The sequence below is a fragment of the Equus przewalskii genome, chromosome 8 (genome assembly GCF_037783145.1).
Source record: "Equus przewalskii isolate Varuska chromosome 8, EquPr2, whole genome shotgun sequence".
NCBI lineage: Eukaryota > Metazoa > Chordata > Mammalia > Perissodactyla > Equidae > Equus > Equus przewalskii.
The window spans coordinates 72544847-72567368 of NC_091838.1; the positions used below are offsets into that span (position 1 = coordinate 72544847).

General features: G+C 43.0%; 2 protein-coding genes across 4 annotated transcripts in view; both read right to left on the reverse strand.

Annotated features, from left to right (window-relative positions):
• The window catches only part of LOC103543941 (gasdermin-C-like), an 88186-nt gene that overhangs the window by 57154 nt on the left and 8510 nt on the right, over positions 1 to 22522 (reverse strand). For all 3 annotated transcript variants that reach the window (XM_070630948.1, XM_070630947.1, XM_070630946.1), the window contains exons 2-5: positions 19182 to 19399; positions 18305 to 18488; positions 16149 to 16317; positions 6955 to 7066 (exon numbers count right to left, since the gene is read on the reverse strand). In XM_070630948.1, the coding sequence (XP_070487049.1) occupies positions 6955 to 7066; positions 16149 to 16317; positions 18305 to 18488; positions 19182 to 19395 (679 nt within the window). In that variant the 5' untranslated portion in view covers positions 19396 to 19399. The remainder of the gene's footprint in view (positions 1 to 6954; positions 7067 to 16148; positions 16318 to 18304; positions 18489 to 19181; positions 19400 to 22522) is intronic.
• LOC139085153 (gasdermin-C-like) lies at positions 1488 to 4149 on the reverse strand. The gene is made up of 4 exons (XM_070630979.1): positions 3938 to 4149; positions 3477 to 3606; positions 2942 to 3015; positions 1488 to 2254 (listed from the first exon to the last, which is right to left on the reverse strand). Exons 1-4 carry the CDS (start codon positions 4040 to 4042, stop codon positions 2015 to 2017), a joined length of 549 nt encoding a protein of 182 aa, XP_070487080.1. The 5' UTR covers positions 4043 to 4149; the 3' UTR covers positions 1488 to 2014.

Genomic DNA, 22522 nt, shown 5'->3' on the forward strand with positions numbered 1-22522 from the left:
ACAAATAGACCTGCTGACCTCCCTAAATGACATCCATGTCACTAAACCTAATACATATGTTTTACGTATTAATTTTTTTTAATTTCTCAGAAACATTCAAATCTTTTGGCCTTTTTCTCCTCGAAAAACACTCTTCCTAAAATGTTGATGATTCAACACACTCCTGGTTTTTCCTCCTTCCTCTAGCCCCCTGCACTGGTTTCTATTGCTGTTCAACAAGTTACCACAAGTTTAGCAGCTTAAAACAACATTTGTTTATTATCTCACACTCTGTAGATCATAATTCAAGACAAGCTTGCCTGGGCTCTCTGCTTTGGTCTCACAAGGCCAAGTCAAGGTTCTGGAGGCTCTGGGAAGAACTTGCTTCCAGCTCATTCAGGTTGTTGGCAGGATCCAGCTCCTTGCAGCAGCGGGACTGAGGTCCAGGTTTCCTTGCTGGCTGTCTAAAGGGGCCTCATTCTCAGCTCCTTAAAGCTGCCACTCTTCCTTCTCACGTGGCCTCCTCCATCCTCAAAGCTAGTGACAACACAGGGAATCCTTCTCTTGCTTGGAATTTCTCTGAATTCTTCTGTCATCAGCTGAAGGAAATTCTCCCTTTTAAGGATTTATTTGATTAGGTTGGACCCATCGAGATATCTCCATTTTTAAGATCAACTGTGCCGTACAACATAACATAATCACATGAGTGAATTCACAGTCACGGGTTTCCAGGGATGAGGGCATGGGATCTTCGGGACCATTCCTAAAAATTCTGCCTACTATACCACCCCATTGTTATTTCCTTTCCTGGCTCAACCTCCTCCAACCACCTTTCAATGATGGAGATCCTCAGGCTCGGTCTTAGGAATACTTCTCTTCTTCCACGTACTGCCTCTGAAGTCAATCTTCCTCATCTATCCCCATGCCTTCAATTACCTTCTATGGAGCAATAACTCCCAAACTTACATCCTGAACTCAACTTCTCTTCTCAACTCCACACCATTATTTCAAACCACCTGTTCAACGCCTTCACTTGGAGATCTCACAGACCTTTCCAATTCAATACACCCAAAGTTCAGGTAACATCTTCCCTACCCAAGCCTGGTTTGCAGCTATAGCTCCTCAAAACACAGCACTACAAAAAGCCCACTGCAGAAGCCAAAAACTTAGACCCAATTCTGTCATTCTTGACCCAAATTCTCTCTACATCACTCTGAATATTCATTCCATCACCAAATTTTTAAGAACACAAAAGATCTCAATAGACATTTATCCAAAGAATATATATGAATGACCAATAAGAACATGAAAAGATGCTCAAAATCGTAAACCATCAGGGAAATGCAAATAAAAACCACAATGAGATATCAATTCATACCCACCAGGTCGGCTATAAGCAAAAAAAAAAAAAAAAAAAAAGGCAGCTATAACAAGCCTTCCTTCTTAAGGATGTGGAGAAAAAAATACATACACACACGAACATGTACACACACACATATAAACACAGATAAGGGGGGTGATTTTTTATTTGAAACAATTTCAGGCTTACAAAGTGTTTCAGGAATAAAAAAGAACTCTCATATATCCTACACCCATATTCCCTAATTATTAACATTTTACCACATTTCCTTGGTCACATATATGTCTTTCTATCATCAATCCACCTTATTTTTTGGTGCACTTTGAAGTAAATTACTGACATCAGCGCACTTCACCCAAAACAATTCAGAATGCATACTATTAACTAGAGTTCAGTATTTGTCTACATTGTTTTGAAGTAAAATTTACAGAGAAATGCTCGATTCTTCAGCACACTATCGGAGGAGTTTTGACAAATGCATAAACCTTTATCTAGACAGAGAGATTTCCATCACCCCAGGACTTTCCCTCCAGTCTCCGTCCATCCCTGTCTCTATCCCACCGGGAAAGGCAGAGAGGCGTGACCCTGGGTCCCCTGAGCCCATCGAGGACACTCACAGCATAGACTGGGGGCGGGGGCCAGGCCTCTCTGGACTGACCACCCACCAGGGAAGCCTCAGGCCTCCGCCAGCTGCTGCAGCATCGAGAGGATCCCATACAGGGCAGACAGGGGCTTCTTGGCTTCCAGATCCCAGGTTGACCTGGGGCTATCCAGCTGCATCTTCAGGCCACACTCCTCCAGCAGGCCATAGGTGATGGCCAAACCCTCCCCCTGGAGTGGGGCAAGGAGGTTGCGCTTGATGATGAAGGGAATGTTCCAGGAGTAGCTGAAGTTGGGCTCCAGGATGCTCCTCACCTAGAAGAAACAGTGTCAGAGGTTACAAGTCAGCCTTTGAGGTCAGGAAGAGAAAACCTTCGTCCCAAGAGCCAGAGGTCATGCAGGGTAACTGAAGGGAGAAAAAGCTTTGGCGTCAAGGGGACCAGGAATCATGTCCTGATCATGGCCTATGATTGATGTGATTATGGACACGTTATTGGAAATCAGTGAGCATTGGTTCTTCAGCTGCTAAATGGTGATACTAACATTTACCCTGCAGAGCAGTGGTGTCGGGAATTAGATATGTATATGCATGTGTGTGCAATGTGTGTATGTATATGTGTACATCTATATGCATAGATGTACTTATATACACATATCTATGGAGAGAAAGAGAGAGAGAGAGAGCAATTTGCAAAAGGTGACCGTGTAAGTAAAGCAGGGCTGTTACTCAGATCCCCTGAGCTCCCAAACACATGTTCTTGTATGGCTATTTTAGAACTGTGGGTGCCTCTGCAGGGGTTGCCATGGAAACTGACCCCCTCCTGAGGTAGCCTCATACCTGCTGGACCTGCTCTCCAGAAGGAGATGCAGCCCCAGTGGCCACAGAGGGAGCCGGACTCCCCTCCCAGCAGGAACCTGTGCCATCTCTCTTTTCTCTGATTCATTCTTATCTCTGGTTCCCTCACCCTCTTCCCTGGATGCTGGCCCCTGGGGATTTCTCACCAGCTCCCGCTGATGGAACAGGATCCTCTTCTCCTTGGACTGGGCCAGCAGATCATGTTGGATGTCACTCAGTACTGGGGACAGGGAGACATATGGGGAAAAACAGTGATGAAGAGTCAGATTTTCTTCCCTATTGTGAACAAGGAGACCCTGTGAGAGAGGAACTCTGAGTCAGAGGAATAAAACCCATGAGACTTGAAGGTCAAGTTCCCTGCCTGGGAAGTCCTCCTGCTGTTCTTAGGATGGTCTCCAGGATGCTACATAACATGGTCCAGAGGATGGAATTATGAGGCTGGAGCCGGGAATCATTCAGCCCCAATGATATGTTAGCTGGATTTAGGCCAGTCTTGCTAGGCCTCAGGCTCTGTGTCACATGTAGAGTTTATCCCATTAGCCCTTGGAGACAGGCGTGATGTGAGGATGAAAAGTCATAATATCTGAAGGGCTTTGGAGAAGTTCATCTAACTCAGCCCTTTCAGGGGTTCTGGGGGACCAGCCTTGTGACTCTCCCGCTCTTCCTCCAAATCACTCTTACCCATTATGGCCTCAAGCAGGTAAAGGATGGGGTACTTTGGTTTAACCCATTGATATCTTGAGTCCTTTCGCAGTTCATTTAGGATGGTGCCTCCAGGGCCATTCAAATGACCCAAGTGTTCCTGTTCAAGCTGTAGAAGACAAGTATTATTGATGACAATGATGATGATGATGATGATATTTTCCCTGTAAATTCTGTGTCTATAAGTGATTAACCAAGGGGTGGCTATAATGGCTCTCTACCTCACCCCAGGGGATTCCACATGCCCTCCATATGCGGGGGCTGCACTCGCAGGCCTTGGTCACTGGGCACATGGCTAGAGTCCCAAATCTCAGACATCTTTCTCGTTCCCCTGGCATTGCCCCATTTCTCCTCCCCGATGTATCTTGGTAGCCATATCTCCTAAACATTCACCCCTTCACAACTTTGATCAGCCTTAGGCAGCTGTGGGACCCCCTCACCATGTCCATGAGGTCCTGCAGGGCCCCTCTGTCCCCGAGCATGGCCAGGATATTATGGAATATAGCATCCTGGACGTCCGTTGAGAGCTGGGCCAATGCCTCCATTTGCTGGGAAACCTCCTCTTGTAGGTGCTTGAACTCTGCCCTCAGGCATCAACATCAACCAGAGAATGGAGACAATTCTTAGATTAGAACATTCCTGAGATGATAAGCCCTTCCCCATCAATATGAGCCAGCATCTCTATCTCTTTATCTACCAACCCAAAAGTGTCTCTGTGGATAGCATGCTTGAGCTCTGGAGATGGAGCTGTCATAACAGGATAGAAAGATGGGCAATCCCAGTGCTCTGAAATGAGCAGGCAGAATGCTGGCAGGAGAGAAGGAGATTCTGGAAAGTGGAAGAGAATGACAAGGTGCTCGTTTCTGGACGTGTGTGGAATAATGTGGATTCCAGCTTTGGGCTCTAGAGATGAGAATGTTAGGTGCTGTGGGCTCAGATTCCACATCCTTTGGGTGGGGATGGTATGAGGATTAAATGGGCTTGTATATATGAAGTGCTTGGGGGGGTAGCCCCAAAGATGGTCACCCTTCTTATCTCATCATTCTGCCTGTATCATCTATGTCCTACAGAATTCACCAAGCAGTGGGTGTTGGGGGCACTCTGCTTCTCCCCGGACACTCCAGGTGGCCTCATGGACGCCTGCTGAGAGGAATAGGGCCCCAGAATGGAGGCTTCTGGGAGGTGATTTCCATTTAGTTCACTGCTATGTCCCCAGTGCACCGAATAATGCCTTTGCCCAATGGGTCCTCAGTAAGTGTTTGTTACACGCATGCATGAATGAATGAATGAAGAAGCACGACTGTAAATTTGGGAGTAGAGTGCAGTTTTCCAAGTTGCATGGAAAGCTCCCATTTGGGTTCTCAGCCTTGCAGTTTCCCACCCAGAAGGATCAGTTTCCTTCTTAATAAACACTCACCTTGACCAAAGGGTGTCTCTATTCCTGCTAGAAGGGAATCACAAGTGGTCATCTTCCTTTCTCATCCCCCTAGATTTGCTTTAGAGGTACTTTGGAGGATTCTGCCCTCCTACCACCTCCTCCCTCTTGCTTAACCTCTTCCTGCTTCATCTGGGTCCATCCCTCCACCTCCTCAGCCTTCTCAACCCTCCCCATTCCGTAGAAACTAGGGCCACGCCCTGGGGCAGTGGTGACAAAGTCTGGGGCAATTTGCCCTGCTCACCAGATGTGTGCAGGAAGGACCCATCCCCGCCTCCAGCTCACACACACTCACTTCTTTGTAGGCTGTGAGGAATCTCTCCTATGAGGCCAAGAAGAGAAATGAAATTCCCCACCCAAGGGTTAGTCTCTCAATACATACAGTTTTCTGACCTTCTGCCCCCTACTTCCCCAACCCGCTCCTCTCCATCCATCCCTGCCCCTTGCCCAGGGGCCAGATCCCCGTGCCTGGGGAAGGGCAGCAAAGGCAACATTGGGGTTGCGGTTTTGCAGAGAGGCCTGGGGGAGGGATAAGATCCCACTTTCCTGCTCAAAAACATCCACTGACCCATCCCTGAATGCTGCACAATTTTCCCTGGAAAGAAAGCAGAAGTGCTGACTCATCGGGAGTTAGTCTCCCCTCCACACACACAAACACACACACACACACTCACATACACACACACACACCCCTGTGCCGGTCCTCAAAGGAGAAAGGTGGCTTTCCTTGTGGCCAGGGGCCCTTGCCAAGGTCAAAGGCAAGAGAGACTGGGAGGCAGTGGAGGAGTCTGGCCAGGGGAGGGTCTCCCTGGGGTCTGTGGGGCTGAGGCCCTTTCGTGGCTCTTAGCCTCTAAAAGAGGTCAGGGCTCAGCAAGTATGAGGTCTAGACAGAGAGCTCACTCAGCTCTAGGACTCACCTTCTGGAAAGGTGTTCCGCTTGTCATCATCTGAGATGAGAAGAATGTCTGGATGGAAAGAAGCCAGGTCAGGAGAAACAAAGTCACTCCTGCTGGAGTCATTCATGCCCCACACTGCAGCCCCCAAGGATCCCTCTTGGCCTGATGCAGCAGATTATCTCAGGGTGGCCTGGGGACCCCTTGTGTCAGAATCAGCTGGGATGCTTGTGAAACTCAGAGTCCCTGAGCTCACTCTGTCTCCTGAATCTGACTCTCTGAAGAGCACCCTTAAATAAGGGCCTCAGTGATCGTTATGCAGGGAACCGCCTTTGTAAGGTGAGGGGAAGTGCTTCCTTCCTCCTCCTTCAGGAAGGATTGAGAGAGAGAGTGTGTGTGCATAATGTGTGTGTGTGTGTGTGTCTGCGTGTATGGTGAGAGCATCTCCTCATCTCCAAGGACCTGGACCCCACTGTATCAGGCTGACCTCTAGCAGGGACTTACATTTTGGCAGGGAGACGCCAGGTTTGGTGAGCTAGTGGTCTTCTCAGTGATTACAATTCCGCCTATGTATGCAAGTGTGGTTTGATGCAAATGGTTTGTCTGTGTGGAGTCAGAACCCATAGCCAATGTGTTGGGACACTGTTCATTTTGAGGCTAGTGAGGGAGGGAAGAGATGTAGATAAAATCCTGCATTATGCTGTTAGAACACAACATCTGCAGTTCTGTTTGTGACTGTGGTGGGATCTTAGGGGTAACCTGGGGACGGCTCTGTGGCTCCCCCAGGTGAGCTGCTGAGCATGGCAGGACCTTGAATGAATAAAGATGGTCAGGATTAGGGCCGCACTTTTCCCAGTGTGAAGGACACCTCCCCCTTGGGCACCCCTTTTGTCCTTCTCCATGTAAGAGACTCTATCTCCTGTAGCAACATTTCCGTCAGGCCATCCTAGGGGTTGGCTGTGGGTGCTGGGGCGTGTGTGTGCCATGGACAGCTGAGAAATGATGTTCCTCCTCTCCCTCAAGAGGCGAAGAAGGGAAGGTTGCCTGCTGATGGTCTCTCCCTGTCTCGTTTCTCTTCTCAGGAGAAGCAGAACCCCTCTCCGCATCTCCTCCTTCACCCTCTGCTTACCCCAGCCATTCTCCTTGAAAACCAGCTGTTTCCTCTTATAGGCCATCACCATGCCCTTCTGCAGAGTCAGCTCCTTCTCTCTCACTTTGAGACGCTCTCCCGCTCCTTCACCCTGGGGAGAGAAACCAGGTAACAGGGTGATAGACACATGTGATTTGAAAACTCAGATAGATCTAGAAAGCTCATGAGGAAAGGACTCAGCTGTCCTCTGATCTCATCCCCTCTAATCCTGATTTCCAGTTATTGCTTTTTTCCTTCTTTTGTCCAGTATTTACCTTCACATTTCTCAATCTCATGTTTATATTGCAATGATCTGATTTTTTTTTACCAGATTTAAGTATATCCATGTACTTTATCCTGTTGATGATGAGGATTTCATTTTCCTAATCTTCCTCTCACTCCTCATTTCTCCTTCCCCCATCTTCCTAAAATATTCATATCCAGTGTCTGTCTAAGTTAATACTCACTGTTTACTGTTGGGGAGACTGCTTCCCCTCACTCCAGATCTTTCCTTTATCACTTAATTAATGTGATAATCATGTGCCCTCTCTGCCTCCTACTCATTCTCTCTAGGGATGTATAGGGTACATTTTTTAAGACCTTGTATATCTGAAGACAACTTTGTGTTATTCTCAACTTGATTGACATTTGACTGGACATGGAATTCCAGGCTGGAACTCCTTGGAATGCGACTATTTTTTCCTTTTTAGTAATATTCATGATTTTCTTCTTGAAGCAAGTGCCCGGAGTTTCACACCTAGGTTCTATGGTGTAGATCTTTGTTGACTCATTAAACTACGCCTGCAGTTGGCATTTTCCTTAGTTCTCAGATCCTTTCTTGTATTATTCCTTCAATGATTTTCCCCCACAGCATTGTGTCTCTGTTCTCTCTTTCTGGAATTGCTATTATTCAGAAGTTGGATCTCTTGATCCTCTAAAAATTTTTTTATTAATATTCTCTTGTCTTCTTAATTTTTTTGGAAATTTTCTGACTTCTCTATTTTTAAAATTTTTTGACTTCTAGTTTCTAGTCCAATGTGTAAGGAGCTTGGAAGTCGTCATTCCATCCTAACTACAAGTAAAAAGCTGAGCAAACTGAAAAACCAACAACTCTTCTTAGATCTGTCAGAGCAGCGAGGTCACAGAGCAAACCAGTGCCCTGAGAACTGGAGAGACAGAAAGGCATATATAGCGCATCACCTTTTATGAGGGCAGAAACCCATGAGCAGAAACCTCCACAGGAACCAATGCTGCAGTAGGAAAACCTGAACTATAGCTGACAAATTGCTGGAGGCTCAGTGTGGACAAGTCTGGGACTTAAAAACTCCAGTGGACCCAGTCGTGAGAGGGGCCTCGCACTTTTGTGAGTTTTCTCTCCAGGAGCTCTACCAGATTCTCACAGCGAATATCAGAGAAAAATTCCCTCATGCTTCAGGCAGTGGGAGGGGGAAAGCAACCATTTTGAAATCTCTCAGAGCATTCTGTTCTCCTTAATATGGCCTGCCTTAAGAGAAACTACTTTGCTAGAGCCTAACCTATTGGGGTTTTACGACAGCCAAACAAACCTGATGGAAGAGAAACACCCAACTACAGCCTCTTCTATCCTTCCACGTGGGGAAAAGGAAATATCCAATCTAGCTCCTTCTAGCCATCTGTCCTACCTAAGGAGGGGGGCGCCTGGAGAGTACTGAGAAGCTCTTGTGAAATTCACAGAACAAGGGCACAGGCTCACTAAAAACCTGAGACCCAATCACGGGACTATAGAATGGTACCCTCTGCCCCTTAGAGTTTACCATCACGTCACTAAAGGCCTATTTATCAGAGGTCATTCTACCCAGTATATCATGTCCAACTTTCAAAAAAAATTACAAGGCATGTTCAAAGGCAAAAACAACAGTTTGAAGATTCACAGCAAGCATGAGAATCAGACTCAGATATAACAAGGATGCCAGCATTATCATACAGAGGATTTTAAACTACTATGATTAATATGCTAAGGGATCTAATGAAAAACATAAGCAAAATGCAAGAACAGATGAGTAACGTAAGCAGAGAAATGAACATTCTAAGAATCAAAAAGAAATTCCAGAGAGATCAAAAACACTATAAGACAAATAAAGAATGCCTTTGATTGGCTCATTTTCACAGCTGAGAAAAAAAATCTCTGCACTTGAGGATATCTCAAGAGAATCCTCAAAACTCGGGGTGGGGGGAGGGTGAAAAAATAGAAGAGAATATTCAAGAACTGTTGGACAATTACAAAAGCTGTAATAAGTGTAATGTGAATATATAAAGGAGAAGAAAGAAAGAAAGGAAGAGAAGAAATATTTGAAGCAATAGTGACTGAGAATTTCCCCCAAATTAATGTCAGACACCAAACCACAGATCCAGGAAGCTCAGGGAACTCCAGCAAGATAAATGCCAAAAAAACAAAAAACAAAAAGAGCCTTAGACCTATAAATATCACATTCAAACTGCAGAAATTCAATGATAAGGAAAAATATTGAAAGAAGTCAGAGGATTAAAACACCTTATCCATAGAGAAGGAAATTTAAGGATTATATCCAACTTCTCCTCAGAAACCATGTCAACAAGAAGAGAGTGGAATGATGTATATAGGGTTAAGGGGGAAAAAATCAACCTATAATTAATTACATATCCTTCAAAAGTGGAGGAGAAATAAAGACTGTCTCAGACAAATAGAAATTGAGTGAATTCGTTGCCAGTAGACAAGCCTTGCAAGAAATGTTAATTTTTAAAATTGAACAATAAGGAAACCCAATTATAAAATGGGCAAAAGGCCTGAGCAGAACCTCAGCAAAGAAGATATACAAATGACAAATAAGCGTTTGAAAAGATGTTCCATATTATATGTCATCAGGAAAATGAAAATGAAAACAACAATGAGATACCACTACACACATACTAGAATGGCCAAAAAACCAGAACAGTGAGACTACAAAAAGCTGATGTGGATGTGGAGCAACAGGAACTCTCACTCATTGTAGGAGGGAAGGCAAAATGGTACAGCCTCTTTGGAAGACAGTTTGGTGGTTTCTTACAAAGTTAAACGTATTAGCACCATACAATCCAGATATCATGCTCTTTAGTATTTACCTAAAAGAGGTGAAAAGTTACGTCCACACAGAAATCATCACATAGGTGTTTATAAGCAGCATTATTTCTAGGTGCCTAAACTTGGAATCAACCAAAATGTCTTTCAGTAAGTGAATGGATAAATAAACTGTGGTACATCCACACAATAGAACATTATTCATGACTGAAAAGAAATGAGCTATCAAGGCACGAAAAGACCTGGAGGAACCTTAAATGCATATTACTAAACGAAAGAAGTCAATCTGAAAGGCTAAGTACTGTATGGTTCCAATCATATGACATTCTGGAGATGACAAAACTATGGAGACAACAAAAAAAGATCAGTAGTTGCCAGGTGTTGGCAGGAGGGAGGATAAATATTGGAACACAGAGAATATTTAGGGCAGTGACACAATTCTCCATGATGCTATAATGGTGGATACATTTGTCAAAACCCAAAGAATATATAACACCAAAATGAACCGTAACGTAAAACTATGGACTTTGTGTGATAATGATGTATCAATGTAGTTTGATCAGTAGTAATAAACTCACAAAAAAATGACATTTTGCTACTATTTTTTTAATTTATAAGAGCTATGAATACTCTTTTTTATAGAGCATCATACTTTCATGGAAACTCTATATATCACTTTGAGAAATAAGGTGTTTCTTTCCTCTCTGAGTTGTCTTTGTATATTCAGGTTTCCTAATTTCAGTGTAGGGTTTTGTATGTGTATATCTAAGGTTTTCCTCAAGTGCTTATGATTTTTAGTTCTGTGGTTTTTATTGACAAATGAGGCATTATAAAGATGATAGAGGTTAAGTGTGCAATGGCAGGGTTTGTTGAGTGGGGTATTCCACTTTGGGGTGATCAGGCAGGGACCAAGCTATTTCTTTTGCATCCCCAACTATAGGGATGTTGGGTTTTTTCTTTTGGACTGGTTAATATTCCCAGGGAATAACCCCTAAGTTCTGTGCCTGGGATATAGGTATTGGGGCTTATAGGAGGTGGAGGCAGGATGCCCAGAGCTGAATGGGGTGATAGGGCTCAGATTCCCCACACAAAAAAAGGATTTTCACTTGTTTTCCCTTTTCCAATATGGTCCCTTACCCCCATCCTTCATTGTAACCAGTCTCTCCAAATCGAGAGCCCACATTGTTTAAATTCTCCAGAGAGTCTTCTACTGGGGCGAGGGTGGAGTGTGAGGGTAGTTTCCAGGCTATGCAGATGTGGGAAAGGGATCTGGAACTCCAAGTGTTCCTTACATAGATTTTCAACCAATATTTTTACGTGCAGTCCCACCTGTACCCTCTCTTCAGAGGTAGCTGAGGCCTCCAATTCCTGAAACTTTCAGGGGTTCTTGTTTCTAGGCTTCCTTCCCTGATGTATTTGGGGCTCCACTATTCTTGCTTTCCAGGGTCTGTTACCATTTGTCTACTTTTTAGTAGGATTTTCTAAATTTTGACATTTCTTGTCTGCTGCTGTTTCTACTATTTTTTTTTTTTTTTGTCTTTATGAATGTGTACCCTATTCAACAGGAACATGACAATAAGTTATTTGAGGATATAAGTAAGGCCCCACATTTTGCTATAAAAGCAGGATGGATTTCAGTTATACAGATAAGGGAAGCTACTTGAATTTTTATAACACTTTTATTATTATGTACCCCTCCTACTTAATTTTCATTGTGGAAAAGATAAACATGGTCCGAATGGTAAGTTTTATGTTCTGTAAGTGTACAGTACAGTAGTGTTAACTTAGGCACCTTGTTGTGAAAGAGATCTCCAGAAACTTTTCATCTTGCAAAATTGAGGAGACAGTGTCAAGATGGTGGCATTGGGCAGACTCTGAACTCATGTCCTCCCATGGACACAACAAATTTACAACTACTCTTGGAACAATTACCCCTGAGAGAAAACTGAAAACTGGATAAAAATAACCCCCACAACAAGGGACAGCACTGACTACAGTGGAAGAGGCAGAAATTCCCTCCTGGAGAGGAAAAATCAACCTTCAACCCACAGCACTTCACAGCCAGCTGGGAGCAATCTTAAGGTACAAAGGCTTCCCTGGAAGAGTAGGGGATCTGAGCAGAGGAGCATTACCACAATAAGCAGCTTTTGAATTAAGCACAACCGAAACAAGTGTCATAATATCGGGGTTTGCTGGCTATTAACTACATCAGGGAATACCCCAAGAGAAGCTATCTTATAAGGGGGGGAAAAGCCTGCTGTTTAAAGGACCCATGCACAAATTCACCCATTTTGGAAAGCAACCTAAAGTCACCAGAAAGAAACCTGCACAGTCCTTTGGTGAAAAGAGACTCACTTGCTAAGCTCTGGGTGCATCTCATTGAGAGTGACACCACCCTAGGGACTGAGACTTTGGCAGCAGCCATCATTGTGACCTAGTACAGGTTTGCTGACACAGATGCTGGCAGATTCCATTGGAGTTCCTCCCCTGGCCGGTTAGCCCAGGGTCTGCCCCACCCCCTAGAGTGCCAATTTAATCCAACTCAGCCAGGGCAGGGCAACTCACCCTAGGGACTGGCCCCACTCAACATCAAGCCCTCAGGCAACTTGTGGGCCCACATAAGTGGGATGCCTGGAACCTCTGCAGCAGAGCAAGTGGGTCCACCTCTATGGGGGAGGGCATGCATGAGGGGTAGGCCTGCCTTGGTGGAGTGTGTTGGGACTCTGTAGTGGGGCAACTGGGTCTGCTTCAGGGGGTCAGGCACACACAAGGAGCAGGACCATGTTGACCAGGTGTGTGGCTTTGCAGGCAATGGGGCTTGTCAGCTGCATTAGAGTTGTGCTTCTCAAACAGCCACATAGGGGATCATCTCTACCTTCCAAAGCCTGAAACAGTTGGGTGCGCCCATACCTGGAGCCAGACCCAGTAAGCTGAAATCATGAGAGAGCTGAAAACAGCCTTGCAGTCCTGAGGCCCACAACAATTGTAAGACCATAAGCCTAGCAACCAGCCATGCTGGGGGCCTACTCACTTAGCAGAAAAATTGCAACAGGAATGTACTATTAGACCTTGCAGCCAACTGTGCTGGGGCTCCCCATTCCTGATAAAGTGACTGAAGTGTCCATAGCAGCTACATACAGCTGAGCATTACAACCAACTGGCTAGGGGGACAGCCTAGCCTCCACAAGCACCTGCAGCAAGAGCAACCCTGACACAGCAGAAGTACACATGTACCCCACACAGGGGACACTCCTGGAACATTTGGAACTGGTGACGAGAGGGAAGCACACTGCTGGGCCTCATAAGACATCTCTGACATAAGGCCACCTCCCCAAGATCAAAAGACATAGCTGACCTACCTAACACATAAATATAAGCACAGAAAAAAAAGAAGCAAAATGAGGAGACAAAGGAATATGTTCATAGTAAGGGGAAAGGACAAAACCCCAGAAAAAGAACTAAACAAAAGAGCGATAAAAAATTAATATGACCAAGAGTACAAACTAAGAGTCATAATGATGCTCACTGCTCTTGAAAGAAGAATGGATTAACTCAGTGACAACTTCAACAAAGAACTGGAAAATATAAAAAAGAACCAATCAGAAATGAAGATGCAATACTAGAAATGAAAAATTCACTAGAGGGGCTCAATAGCAGAATAGATGATACAGAAGAAAGGATCAGCAAGCTGGATGAAAGACGAGGAAATCACTGAAGTTGAACAGATAAAAGAAAAAAGAATGAGGACAGTCTAAAGGATCTCTGGGACAATGTCAATCACCCTAAGATTCATATAATATGTGTCCCATTAGAAGAGAGAGAAAAAGAGGCAGAGAATCTATTCAAAGAAATAATAGCTGAAAACTTTTCTAACCTAACGAAGGAAGCAGACATCCAGGTACAGTAAGCACAGAGAGCACCAAATAAGATAAACTCAAAGAGGCCCACACCAAGGCACACTGTAATTGAAATTTTAAGAATTAAAGATAAAGAGAGAATTCTAAAATCTGTGAGACAAAGGCAACAAGTTACATACAAAGAAGACCCCAGAAGACTTATCAGCTGACTTCTCAGCAGAAACCTTATAGGCTAGAAGGAAGTATCATGAAATATTTAAAGTGCTGAAGGGAAAAAGTCTACAGCCAAAAATACTCTACCCAGCAAGATTATCATTCAGAATGGAAGGATAGAAAAAGCTTCCCAGACAGGCAAAAACTAAAGGAGTTTATCACCAAGAAAGAAACCTTACAAGAAATACTAAAGGGACTTATTTAAGCGGAAAAGAGAAGACCACAAATAGGAATAAGATAATTATCCAAAAACCAAAAAGCACAATAAAATCATTGATAAAGGCAAATATATAGTCAAAGTAGCAGATCAACCAGCTATGAAGATAACATGAAGGTCAAAAGACAAAAGTACTAAAATTATCTATTTCCATGATGAGTGGATAAGAGATACACACAGAAGAAAAAAGAGGTTAGAGATGATATCAAAAACGTAAAATTGAAGGTTCTACAGTGCAGACTTTAATTTCCACATATTTGTGTATTTTCCAGTTTTCCTTTTTTTTATTTTGAAGGTATGCCCTTTTTTTTTTTTTTTGGTGAAGAAGATTGGCCTTGAGCTAACATCTGCTGCCAATCTTCCTTTTTTTTTTATTCCATTTCTCCACAAAGCCCCAGTACATACTTGTATATCCTACTTGTAAGTCATTCTAGTTCTTGTGTGTGGGATGCCATCACAGCATGGCTTGATGAGCAGTGCATAGGTCTGCACCTAGGATCCCAACTGGCAAACCCCAGGCAGCCAAAGTGGAGTGTGCAAACATAACACCTCAGCTGTGGGGCTGGCCCCTCCAGTTTTCCTTTTGTTATTGACGTCTAGTTTCATTCTATTGTGGTCAGATAAGATTTTTGGTGTGACTTCAATCTTCTTAAATTTGGTAAGACTTACATGGGGCATAACATATAACTATACTGAAGGATGTTGCATGTGTGCTTGAGTAGAATGTGTGTTCTGCTCTGCTGATGGTGTGTTCTGTATATGTCTGTTAGGTCTAATGGTCTACATAGTGTTGCTACGTCCAACTGGTCCACAAAGAGTTGTTCAAGTCCTCCATTTCCTTATTGATCTTTTGTCTGGTTGACCAAAACAAAATTGCTGCACCCATGAACGAGAGGTGATAAGCAAACTGTTTAACAAGATCACTGTGCAGGAGCCAACATTTGGAACCATGCTGACTATAGACAGCTAGGAAGGTGGCACACACAGCTGAGCAGTCACTCTACGTGAAATGACACAGGGTTTTCTCCTTCTGTTCTCACAAAACCCAGTTAAACAAACACAAGCACATGGAAACCCAAAGCTGAATGTCATGATATCCTCCAAACTATAGTAATGTTTTATTCAGTTCAAATTTCTTGGTCCACTGAACTTGGAATCAAATAATGTGAGTGGAGCCTGGTCCTCCTCCAGAACAAAATCAAGAACTTTGGGAAAGTTAGCTCTCAACTTGGTTTGTTTTTTTCCCTAAATCTCTCAAGTGAGGACAAATTACACATAAATATATATATTGTGCAAAATACATTATAACAGACACAAAATATTTGATATGTGAATTTCCTTAAATCAGTTAAAAATACGATAGCTATTAAGAGTGAGTTATGTAAATCATATGTGCTTGAAGGTATTTAAATCTCACTCCTTAAATCATTTCTGCTCAGGGTATCACAGCATTTAGGGTACTGTAACTGCTGAGGTTTACTGTTAGTGGTTCCTCACTTCTTCTAGCCATACACAAACTGGTCATGTATACAGTACAGCAGCCAAACCCTTAGATTCCCCAGAATCCATTACTTACCCAAAGCAAAATGTAATACCACAAAATTAAATCTATTTCCTATTATACCAATACTGGGTAATCCCATATATTAAAGCACTACAAACGAGGATGTTAGAATATAGTCTCAGGTTAGGAATCAGGATTCACTGGCACAGAAGAAGTGAGAAATTATGACCCCACCCTTTCTGACAACTGAAAGCAGATACTGATTAAGATCCAGACTCCCCTGGGAAGTGAGGCTGGGTTGACTATGCACTTGGTGTCCCCATCCCATACCTTAACAAACATATTCCAAGTGAAGGAAAATTTTCCCAAAATGTTCTCACTTCTGGTTTCATACAGCACAGGACTGTTGAGCAGTTCCACTATCTCTGTCACAACATATAAGTTCACAGCTGTTTTCCGGCACTGCTTCAGAAATAATGGCTCTGGATCCAACAATTTCCTGGGGATGGAAAAGAGGAGAAGGGTCAGAGTTGGAAGGGATGCCTTCTCAGGATACTCGGGTTAGTCTTCTCCTCAGGACCTAGAAGGTGTGCAGAGCCTGTGGACTTTGACAGGTGATCCCCAAATGGGTAGAAAGATACTGGCTTATAGGTGAAGTTACCTAGGACAACAGAGCATCTCTGATATGCACAGTGGAGGGGCCCCCATTCTCTGACAGGGGTTCATGTATGAGAGTGTTCATGCCATACTGTGAAAGACATCTGCATTTTCAAAAATTCTATTGGCTCTGGTAGGGGCTGGTTTATATGTTTCCAGCACTAGGGCCTCTCACCAGAAGAACCTAGAAGTAGACAAGTCCACATGGTTGAGAACAGACCTCAGGAGATCCTACTGTCAAAGCAGGGAAACCACATCCATCACTGTCCAAAGGCACAGTCAGGGTGGGATGTGGAGCAGACGAAGCGGGGAGGATTCTGGGTGACTTTTCATGACTATCACAGGTGGGTCTTTACGGGTTCACTGTTCTTAATAGGTGGTTGGAAGGGCTGACTTGAAGATACAGATTCAGGGGAGGTGTGAGAGGTCTGAAGGACTGAAGACAAATTTCATGTCCATTTCAGTCTGAGACTCAACTCTGATTATACTCAAGGCCACTGAAGTTAGTGCCCTGGATGACAGCCATATGGACCACTGAGAGACCCTTAACATGCTTTTCAGTGGAAGAGGTCACTGAGCATCAGTACTGGCTTTTCCCATTGCCCTTGGGGGGATATTCAAGCCCCTTATGTGGCTCTAAGGTGCTGTGTCATCTGATATCTGCTTGTCTCCAAGCCTCATTTTATATCACCTTCCTCAAGGTTGACTAAGCATCCACATCACAGGGCTCCCTGCTGATCCTGAAAATATCCAGCCCTGTCCTGTCCCAGGGCTTGTCAGACCCTCGTGCTCTTGCTTCCTTCATTCTTTAGGTCTGAGCTCAACTTTTAGCTCCACAGAGAAACACAAACAGACTCCCTTCCATCCAGCCAGTCTCTTTCATCTCCTGCTTACCTTCAGAGCCCCCGTCACAATCTGTGACCACCTTTTAGCTGAAACACATTACATGCCCTGCATCCCATTTATTAAAAGTATCTAATTGCCTTTCTTTTCACATTTAAAGTTTTGAGCTCAGGCTTACTTATTTCTCTTGGTGCTAGATAATAAAATGGATCCCTGAAACTGTAGCCTCTTTAACTACTGAAAGAAATTCCTAGGACAAAATTTTTTTCTTTTCTTGCAGCTGTAGAAACCCAAATCATCTTTTGCACTATGAACAGTCTTTGCAGATGTTAGTCCTAAGAAGGGTGTGACAAGACACCAGGAATACAGAAATTGTGCATGCCCTGTCAAAGTAACTTTTAGTCTCTAAACAGTCTGTGATTTTAATTAGTTCCTTACTTTAATAATTCTTTGCATTGATAGAAATATTATTTAAATTGACATCTCTGTCTCTAGAAGACGTAAAGACTTGAGAAGTTCTTGTTAAGCCCTTAGAGGATTATTAAAGATCTGTCTTTTTCCCCACACGCAAGGAGTTAAATCCTAGGACACTGATGCATACTTTATTTAAGCAAAGAATTTCAGAGTCTTTGTCTCTCTTAAATTAATACTTTGTTAATTTATTTTTTATAACATTTCCTCACTCATTGCATGTCCCCTACTCCACTAAATATAATCTGCTTTAGGACAAGGATTTTGTTCAGTCTTGTCATTATTCTCAGCACAAAATAGCACTGTAATGCATAATAACCTTTTTAGTAAATATTTATTACATAACTAATAACTATTAAGTTGAATGAGTGTATGAATGAATCCTCAAGAAGAGCGTCATAATCTGGGATGTCATTTTCTTCATTCTGAACCTCAGCAACAAAGTCTCTTTGCCTAAGAGGAGGGCACCTTCTGGGACCCTGCCAACCCATTCCCTTCCCCTCCCACAGCCTCACCTCTTTTGAAGGTCTGTCCAGGTATGGAATGGGATGGTAACAATCTGATATTGGAGGGAGGATCCATAGAACTCAGCAGCTTCCGGCAACAAGCCCGCTTCTACTCCAGCATTCACACTCACACGAGCCTTCCACTTCTTGACCGCAGTGTCAGTGATGTGGAACTGTCCTGTCTTGACAGTTTCTAGGGACAGAAATAGTAGCCTTAGGTTTAGCCAAGAATTTACTGGAAGAGCTGGTGTGCCAAATGGAATAACAGTCCTATTTTGCCCCAGCCCGCTTACTTATTTTAATCTCTCAGTTGAGAAGCTAACTAATCAATTAATATTTTAAAAGTAAATTACGTCCAAGGACAAATGTTTGAATCCACCCAGGGGATGGAGATCAGGGATGATATCCTGACCCTAAGAAATGGTGACATCACTTGCATACTGGTCCAGGAGACCCACATCATAATCTTTCCAGGCAAGGGCCTCCTGTAGCAGGCACAGCATCCAGTCCTAGAAGGGAGAGCACTGGGGCAGAAAATATTTCGATTGCAGCCAGAAAGACGTGGGTGTGGACCCTGGCTCTATTAGTTCCCGGGTATGTAATGTGGAACTAATTATTTTGTAGGCTTCAATTTACTATTATGTAAACTGGGGATAATATTCCTATCTCAAAAGGCTGCTGTAAGTACTAGATGAACTAATGTATTCCTTGGTTAATAATCAGTAAATTCTCAAACAATCTTAGTTCCTCGCCCCTTGCCTTCAGGCAAGGCTCATCCTGAGATCTCTCTGTGTGGATGTCTCAGAATTTCTTGCGTGCTGCACCACCTCTCCCTGAGCTCCACTGTTTTTCACTCCTTGTCTCCTGTGCCCACGGCTGACAATACCTGGGACTGAAGAACTTGGTTCGAGGATGTCCATGAGGGAGACTTCAATTGGAACTTCAGGTTGTTCCCAGAACTGTGAGTGAGTCTTCCTCTTCAGTAATAAAGAAAACTGATGTATTCTGGTGGCACTCAACAAGTTTTTGGCAGGCCTCAGATCTTTGTCTCCAATCTCTTTGGTGATATTCTTGCTAGTTCTCTCAAACATAGAGGGCATGTTGCTAGGAGCAGACAGAAGGGGAGTACAAAGATCAGTTGGGTCTACAGTTGATAGTAAATGAGTTTCTATGTGTCATGCAGAAAGTTGACAGTAATTTGAATACTTCATTGAGAAGTATTTGTCCTCTCTACACAACGAGATAGGATATAAATGCAAATTAAGCCCATGTTGGAAGCTGGAAGGGGCCTAAGTCTTACTTAAACAACTATCTAGTGAGATGATCTTTAGTGAACAGAGATGAGATACCTAGACTAGAGTACCACCCAGGTCAGAGGGACCCATGAGCACTTAGTTAATTTGTTGGAAGTGACAAAGAGGAGAAGAATTCCCTTCCAAAAATTCAACACATGTACTTTCTTATGCCATGGTAGTTAAGATCAAGCTGGCCAAATTGTATGATTTTTAATCACCCACTAGAAGACTGATTTTTATGTTTGTGTGAATTACCCATGTTCAGTGTGTAAAATCCATGCCTTTCAAAATTTATACAGTCTTGCTGTGACTGAAATAGAACAAGAGTGTAGCCTTCATGACAATGGAAATGAGACGGATAAATCAAAAAATCCAGAGGCCTGCATTGTTGTTCTAAGTGGACCCTGTTTCACTAGAAAATTATAGAGTGAATCACCTCTCCTATGAGTCAAGAGCCTGGTATAGGTAGTCATCCACCTGGATGATATTCTCATGCTGGCGTTAAACACTTTCAATTTCAAAGAATGATGTTAGCAAGATGGCAGAACAGGAATTTTGAGTCCTCATCGCTCCACAGAAACACCAATTTTGACAATGACCCACAGACAAGAGTACCTTTGTGGGAGTCAAGTGGAGAGGTCCCAGCACCCCACAGACAGGGGAAAGCATCCATGAGCGGGGACCCCATAAACCCAGTGCCCGGGGAGACCAGAGAACAGAACTGATCCGAATCCAGATGGCACAGGAGAAAAGCAGCCCCTCCCTCCCGGCAAACCGCGCTGGGCGCTGCCATCTTGCCCGAAGGCAGAGAGCTCAGAAGGTACAGCTCTCGGCCCCCATCTAGTGGCGACAGGCTGTAACTGCAACCGAATTCTACCACCATGGGAAAAAACTGCTCCTCTACCATCCAGCAATTTATAAAAGCCTCAGATCAGAAGGAAAACAATAAAAACATAGAATTAAGTCCTGAGGACTTGGAATTAGGTAAACTAAGTGAAAATGAGTTCAGAACAGCTATAATCAAAAACCTCAATGAGGTAGAGAGAAAGATAGAGAAACAAGCCAATGAGTTCTGGAGTTACATCACAAAAGAGATTGAAATTATAAAGAAGAATCAAACAGAATTGCTAGAGATGAAAAACACAATGGACCAGATAAAACAGAAGACGGATTCCCTGAATGCCCGTGTAGACACTATAGAAGAGCAAATTAACATAATCAAAGATAGACGGGCTGAATGGCTCCAGACAGAGGAAGAAAGAGAACTAATAATTTTAAAAAATGAGGAAAATCTCCAAGAGATAGTGGATTCAATGAGGAGAAAGAACTTAAGGATCATAGGAATTCCCGAGAACATGAAAAAGGAAAATAGAGCAGAAAGTGCTCTTAATGAAATTATAGAAGAGAACTTCCCAAATGTAGGGATTGACGGAGAAATGTGTGTAGAGGAAGCTTTCAGATCTCCTAGATTTGTCAATGTAAAAAGACCTACTGCAAGGCACATAGTAGTACAAATGGCAAAAATGAAAGACAAAGAAAGAATACTCAGGGCAGCAAGACAGAAGAGAATAACTTACAAAGGAGCTCCTATCAGACTTTCAGTGGATTTCTCTACAGAAAACTTACAAGCTAGGAGAGAATGGAGTGACATATTCAAAGCTTTAAAAGATAAAAATCTTCAGCCAAGAATACTCTATCCAGCAAGAATATCCTTCAGATATGAGGGAGAAATTAAATCTTTTCCAGACAAACAAAAGTTAATGGAATTTGTAACTAAAAGTCCTCCACTACAAGAAATCCTCAAGAAGGCTCTCATATCTGAAAAAAGAAAAAAGGGAGAAAGGGGTCACAAACCAAAGAGTAGGGAGACTGATGGATAGAACCAGAACAGGATAGCAAATATTCAACTATAGCTTTATGGTAAAGGTAAAGAAACTACCAAAGCAAGGATGATCTTATCACTCTAACTACAAATTCATAACACGAGTTGGAATAAGAAATGAAAATAATTATTTAGGAGGGGAAGAGCAAAGGGTCTAAATCAGTCCAGGCCAAGTAAGTAAGAGACCACCAAGAATAGACTATATTATACACAAGATTCTAAGTACAAACTTCAGGGTAGCCACTAAACTAAAAAACAGAACAGAGCCACAAAACATAAATAAGGAAAAATCTAAGAAACCCAGCATAAGAAATTGCAGTATTAAATGGGTGGCTAAAGCACACAGGAAAAGAAACGCAGGAAAACAAGATAATGAGTGACAGATTGACAGCATTAAGTCCACATGCATCAATAATCACTCTCAATGTAAACAGATTGAACTCTCCAATAAAAAGAGACAGAGTGGCAAAATGGATTAAAGAACAAGATCCAACAATTTGTTGCCTCCAGGAAACACACCTCAGCCCCAAGGACAAACACAGGCTCAGAGTGAAGGGGTTGAGGACAATACTTCAAGCTAATAGCAAGCAAAAAAGGGCAGGTATTGCAATTCTTATATCAGACAAAGCAGATTTCAAAATAAGACAGGTAAAGAGAGACACAGAGGGACAATATATAATGATCAAAGGGACACTTCATCAAGAAGAAATAACGCTTATAAATATCTATGCACCCAACACAGGAGCACCAAGATTCATAAAGCAACTATTAACAGACCTAAAGGAAGATGTTAAAAACAACACAATAATAGTAGGGGACCTCAACACCCCACTCACGTCAATGGACAGATCATCCAGACAGAAAATCAACAAGGAAATAGTGGAGCTAAACGAAAAACTAAAACAATTGGACTTAATAGACATATATAGATCACTTCATCCTAAAACACAAGAATACACATTCTTCTCAAGTGCACATGGAACATTATCAAGGATAGACCATATGTTGGGAAACAAGGCAAGTCTCTACAAATTTAAAAAAATTGAAATA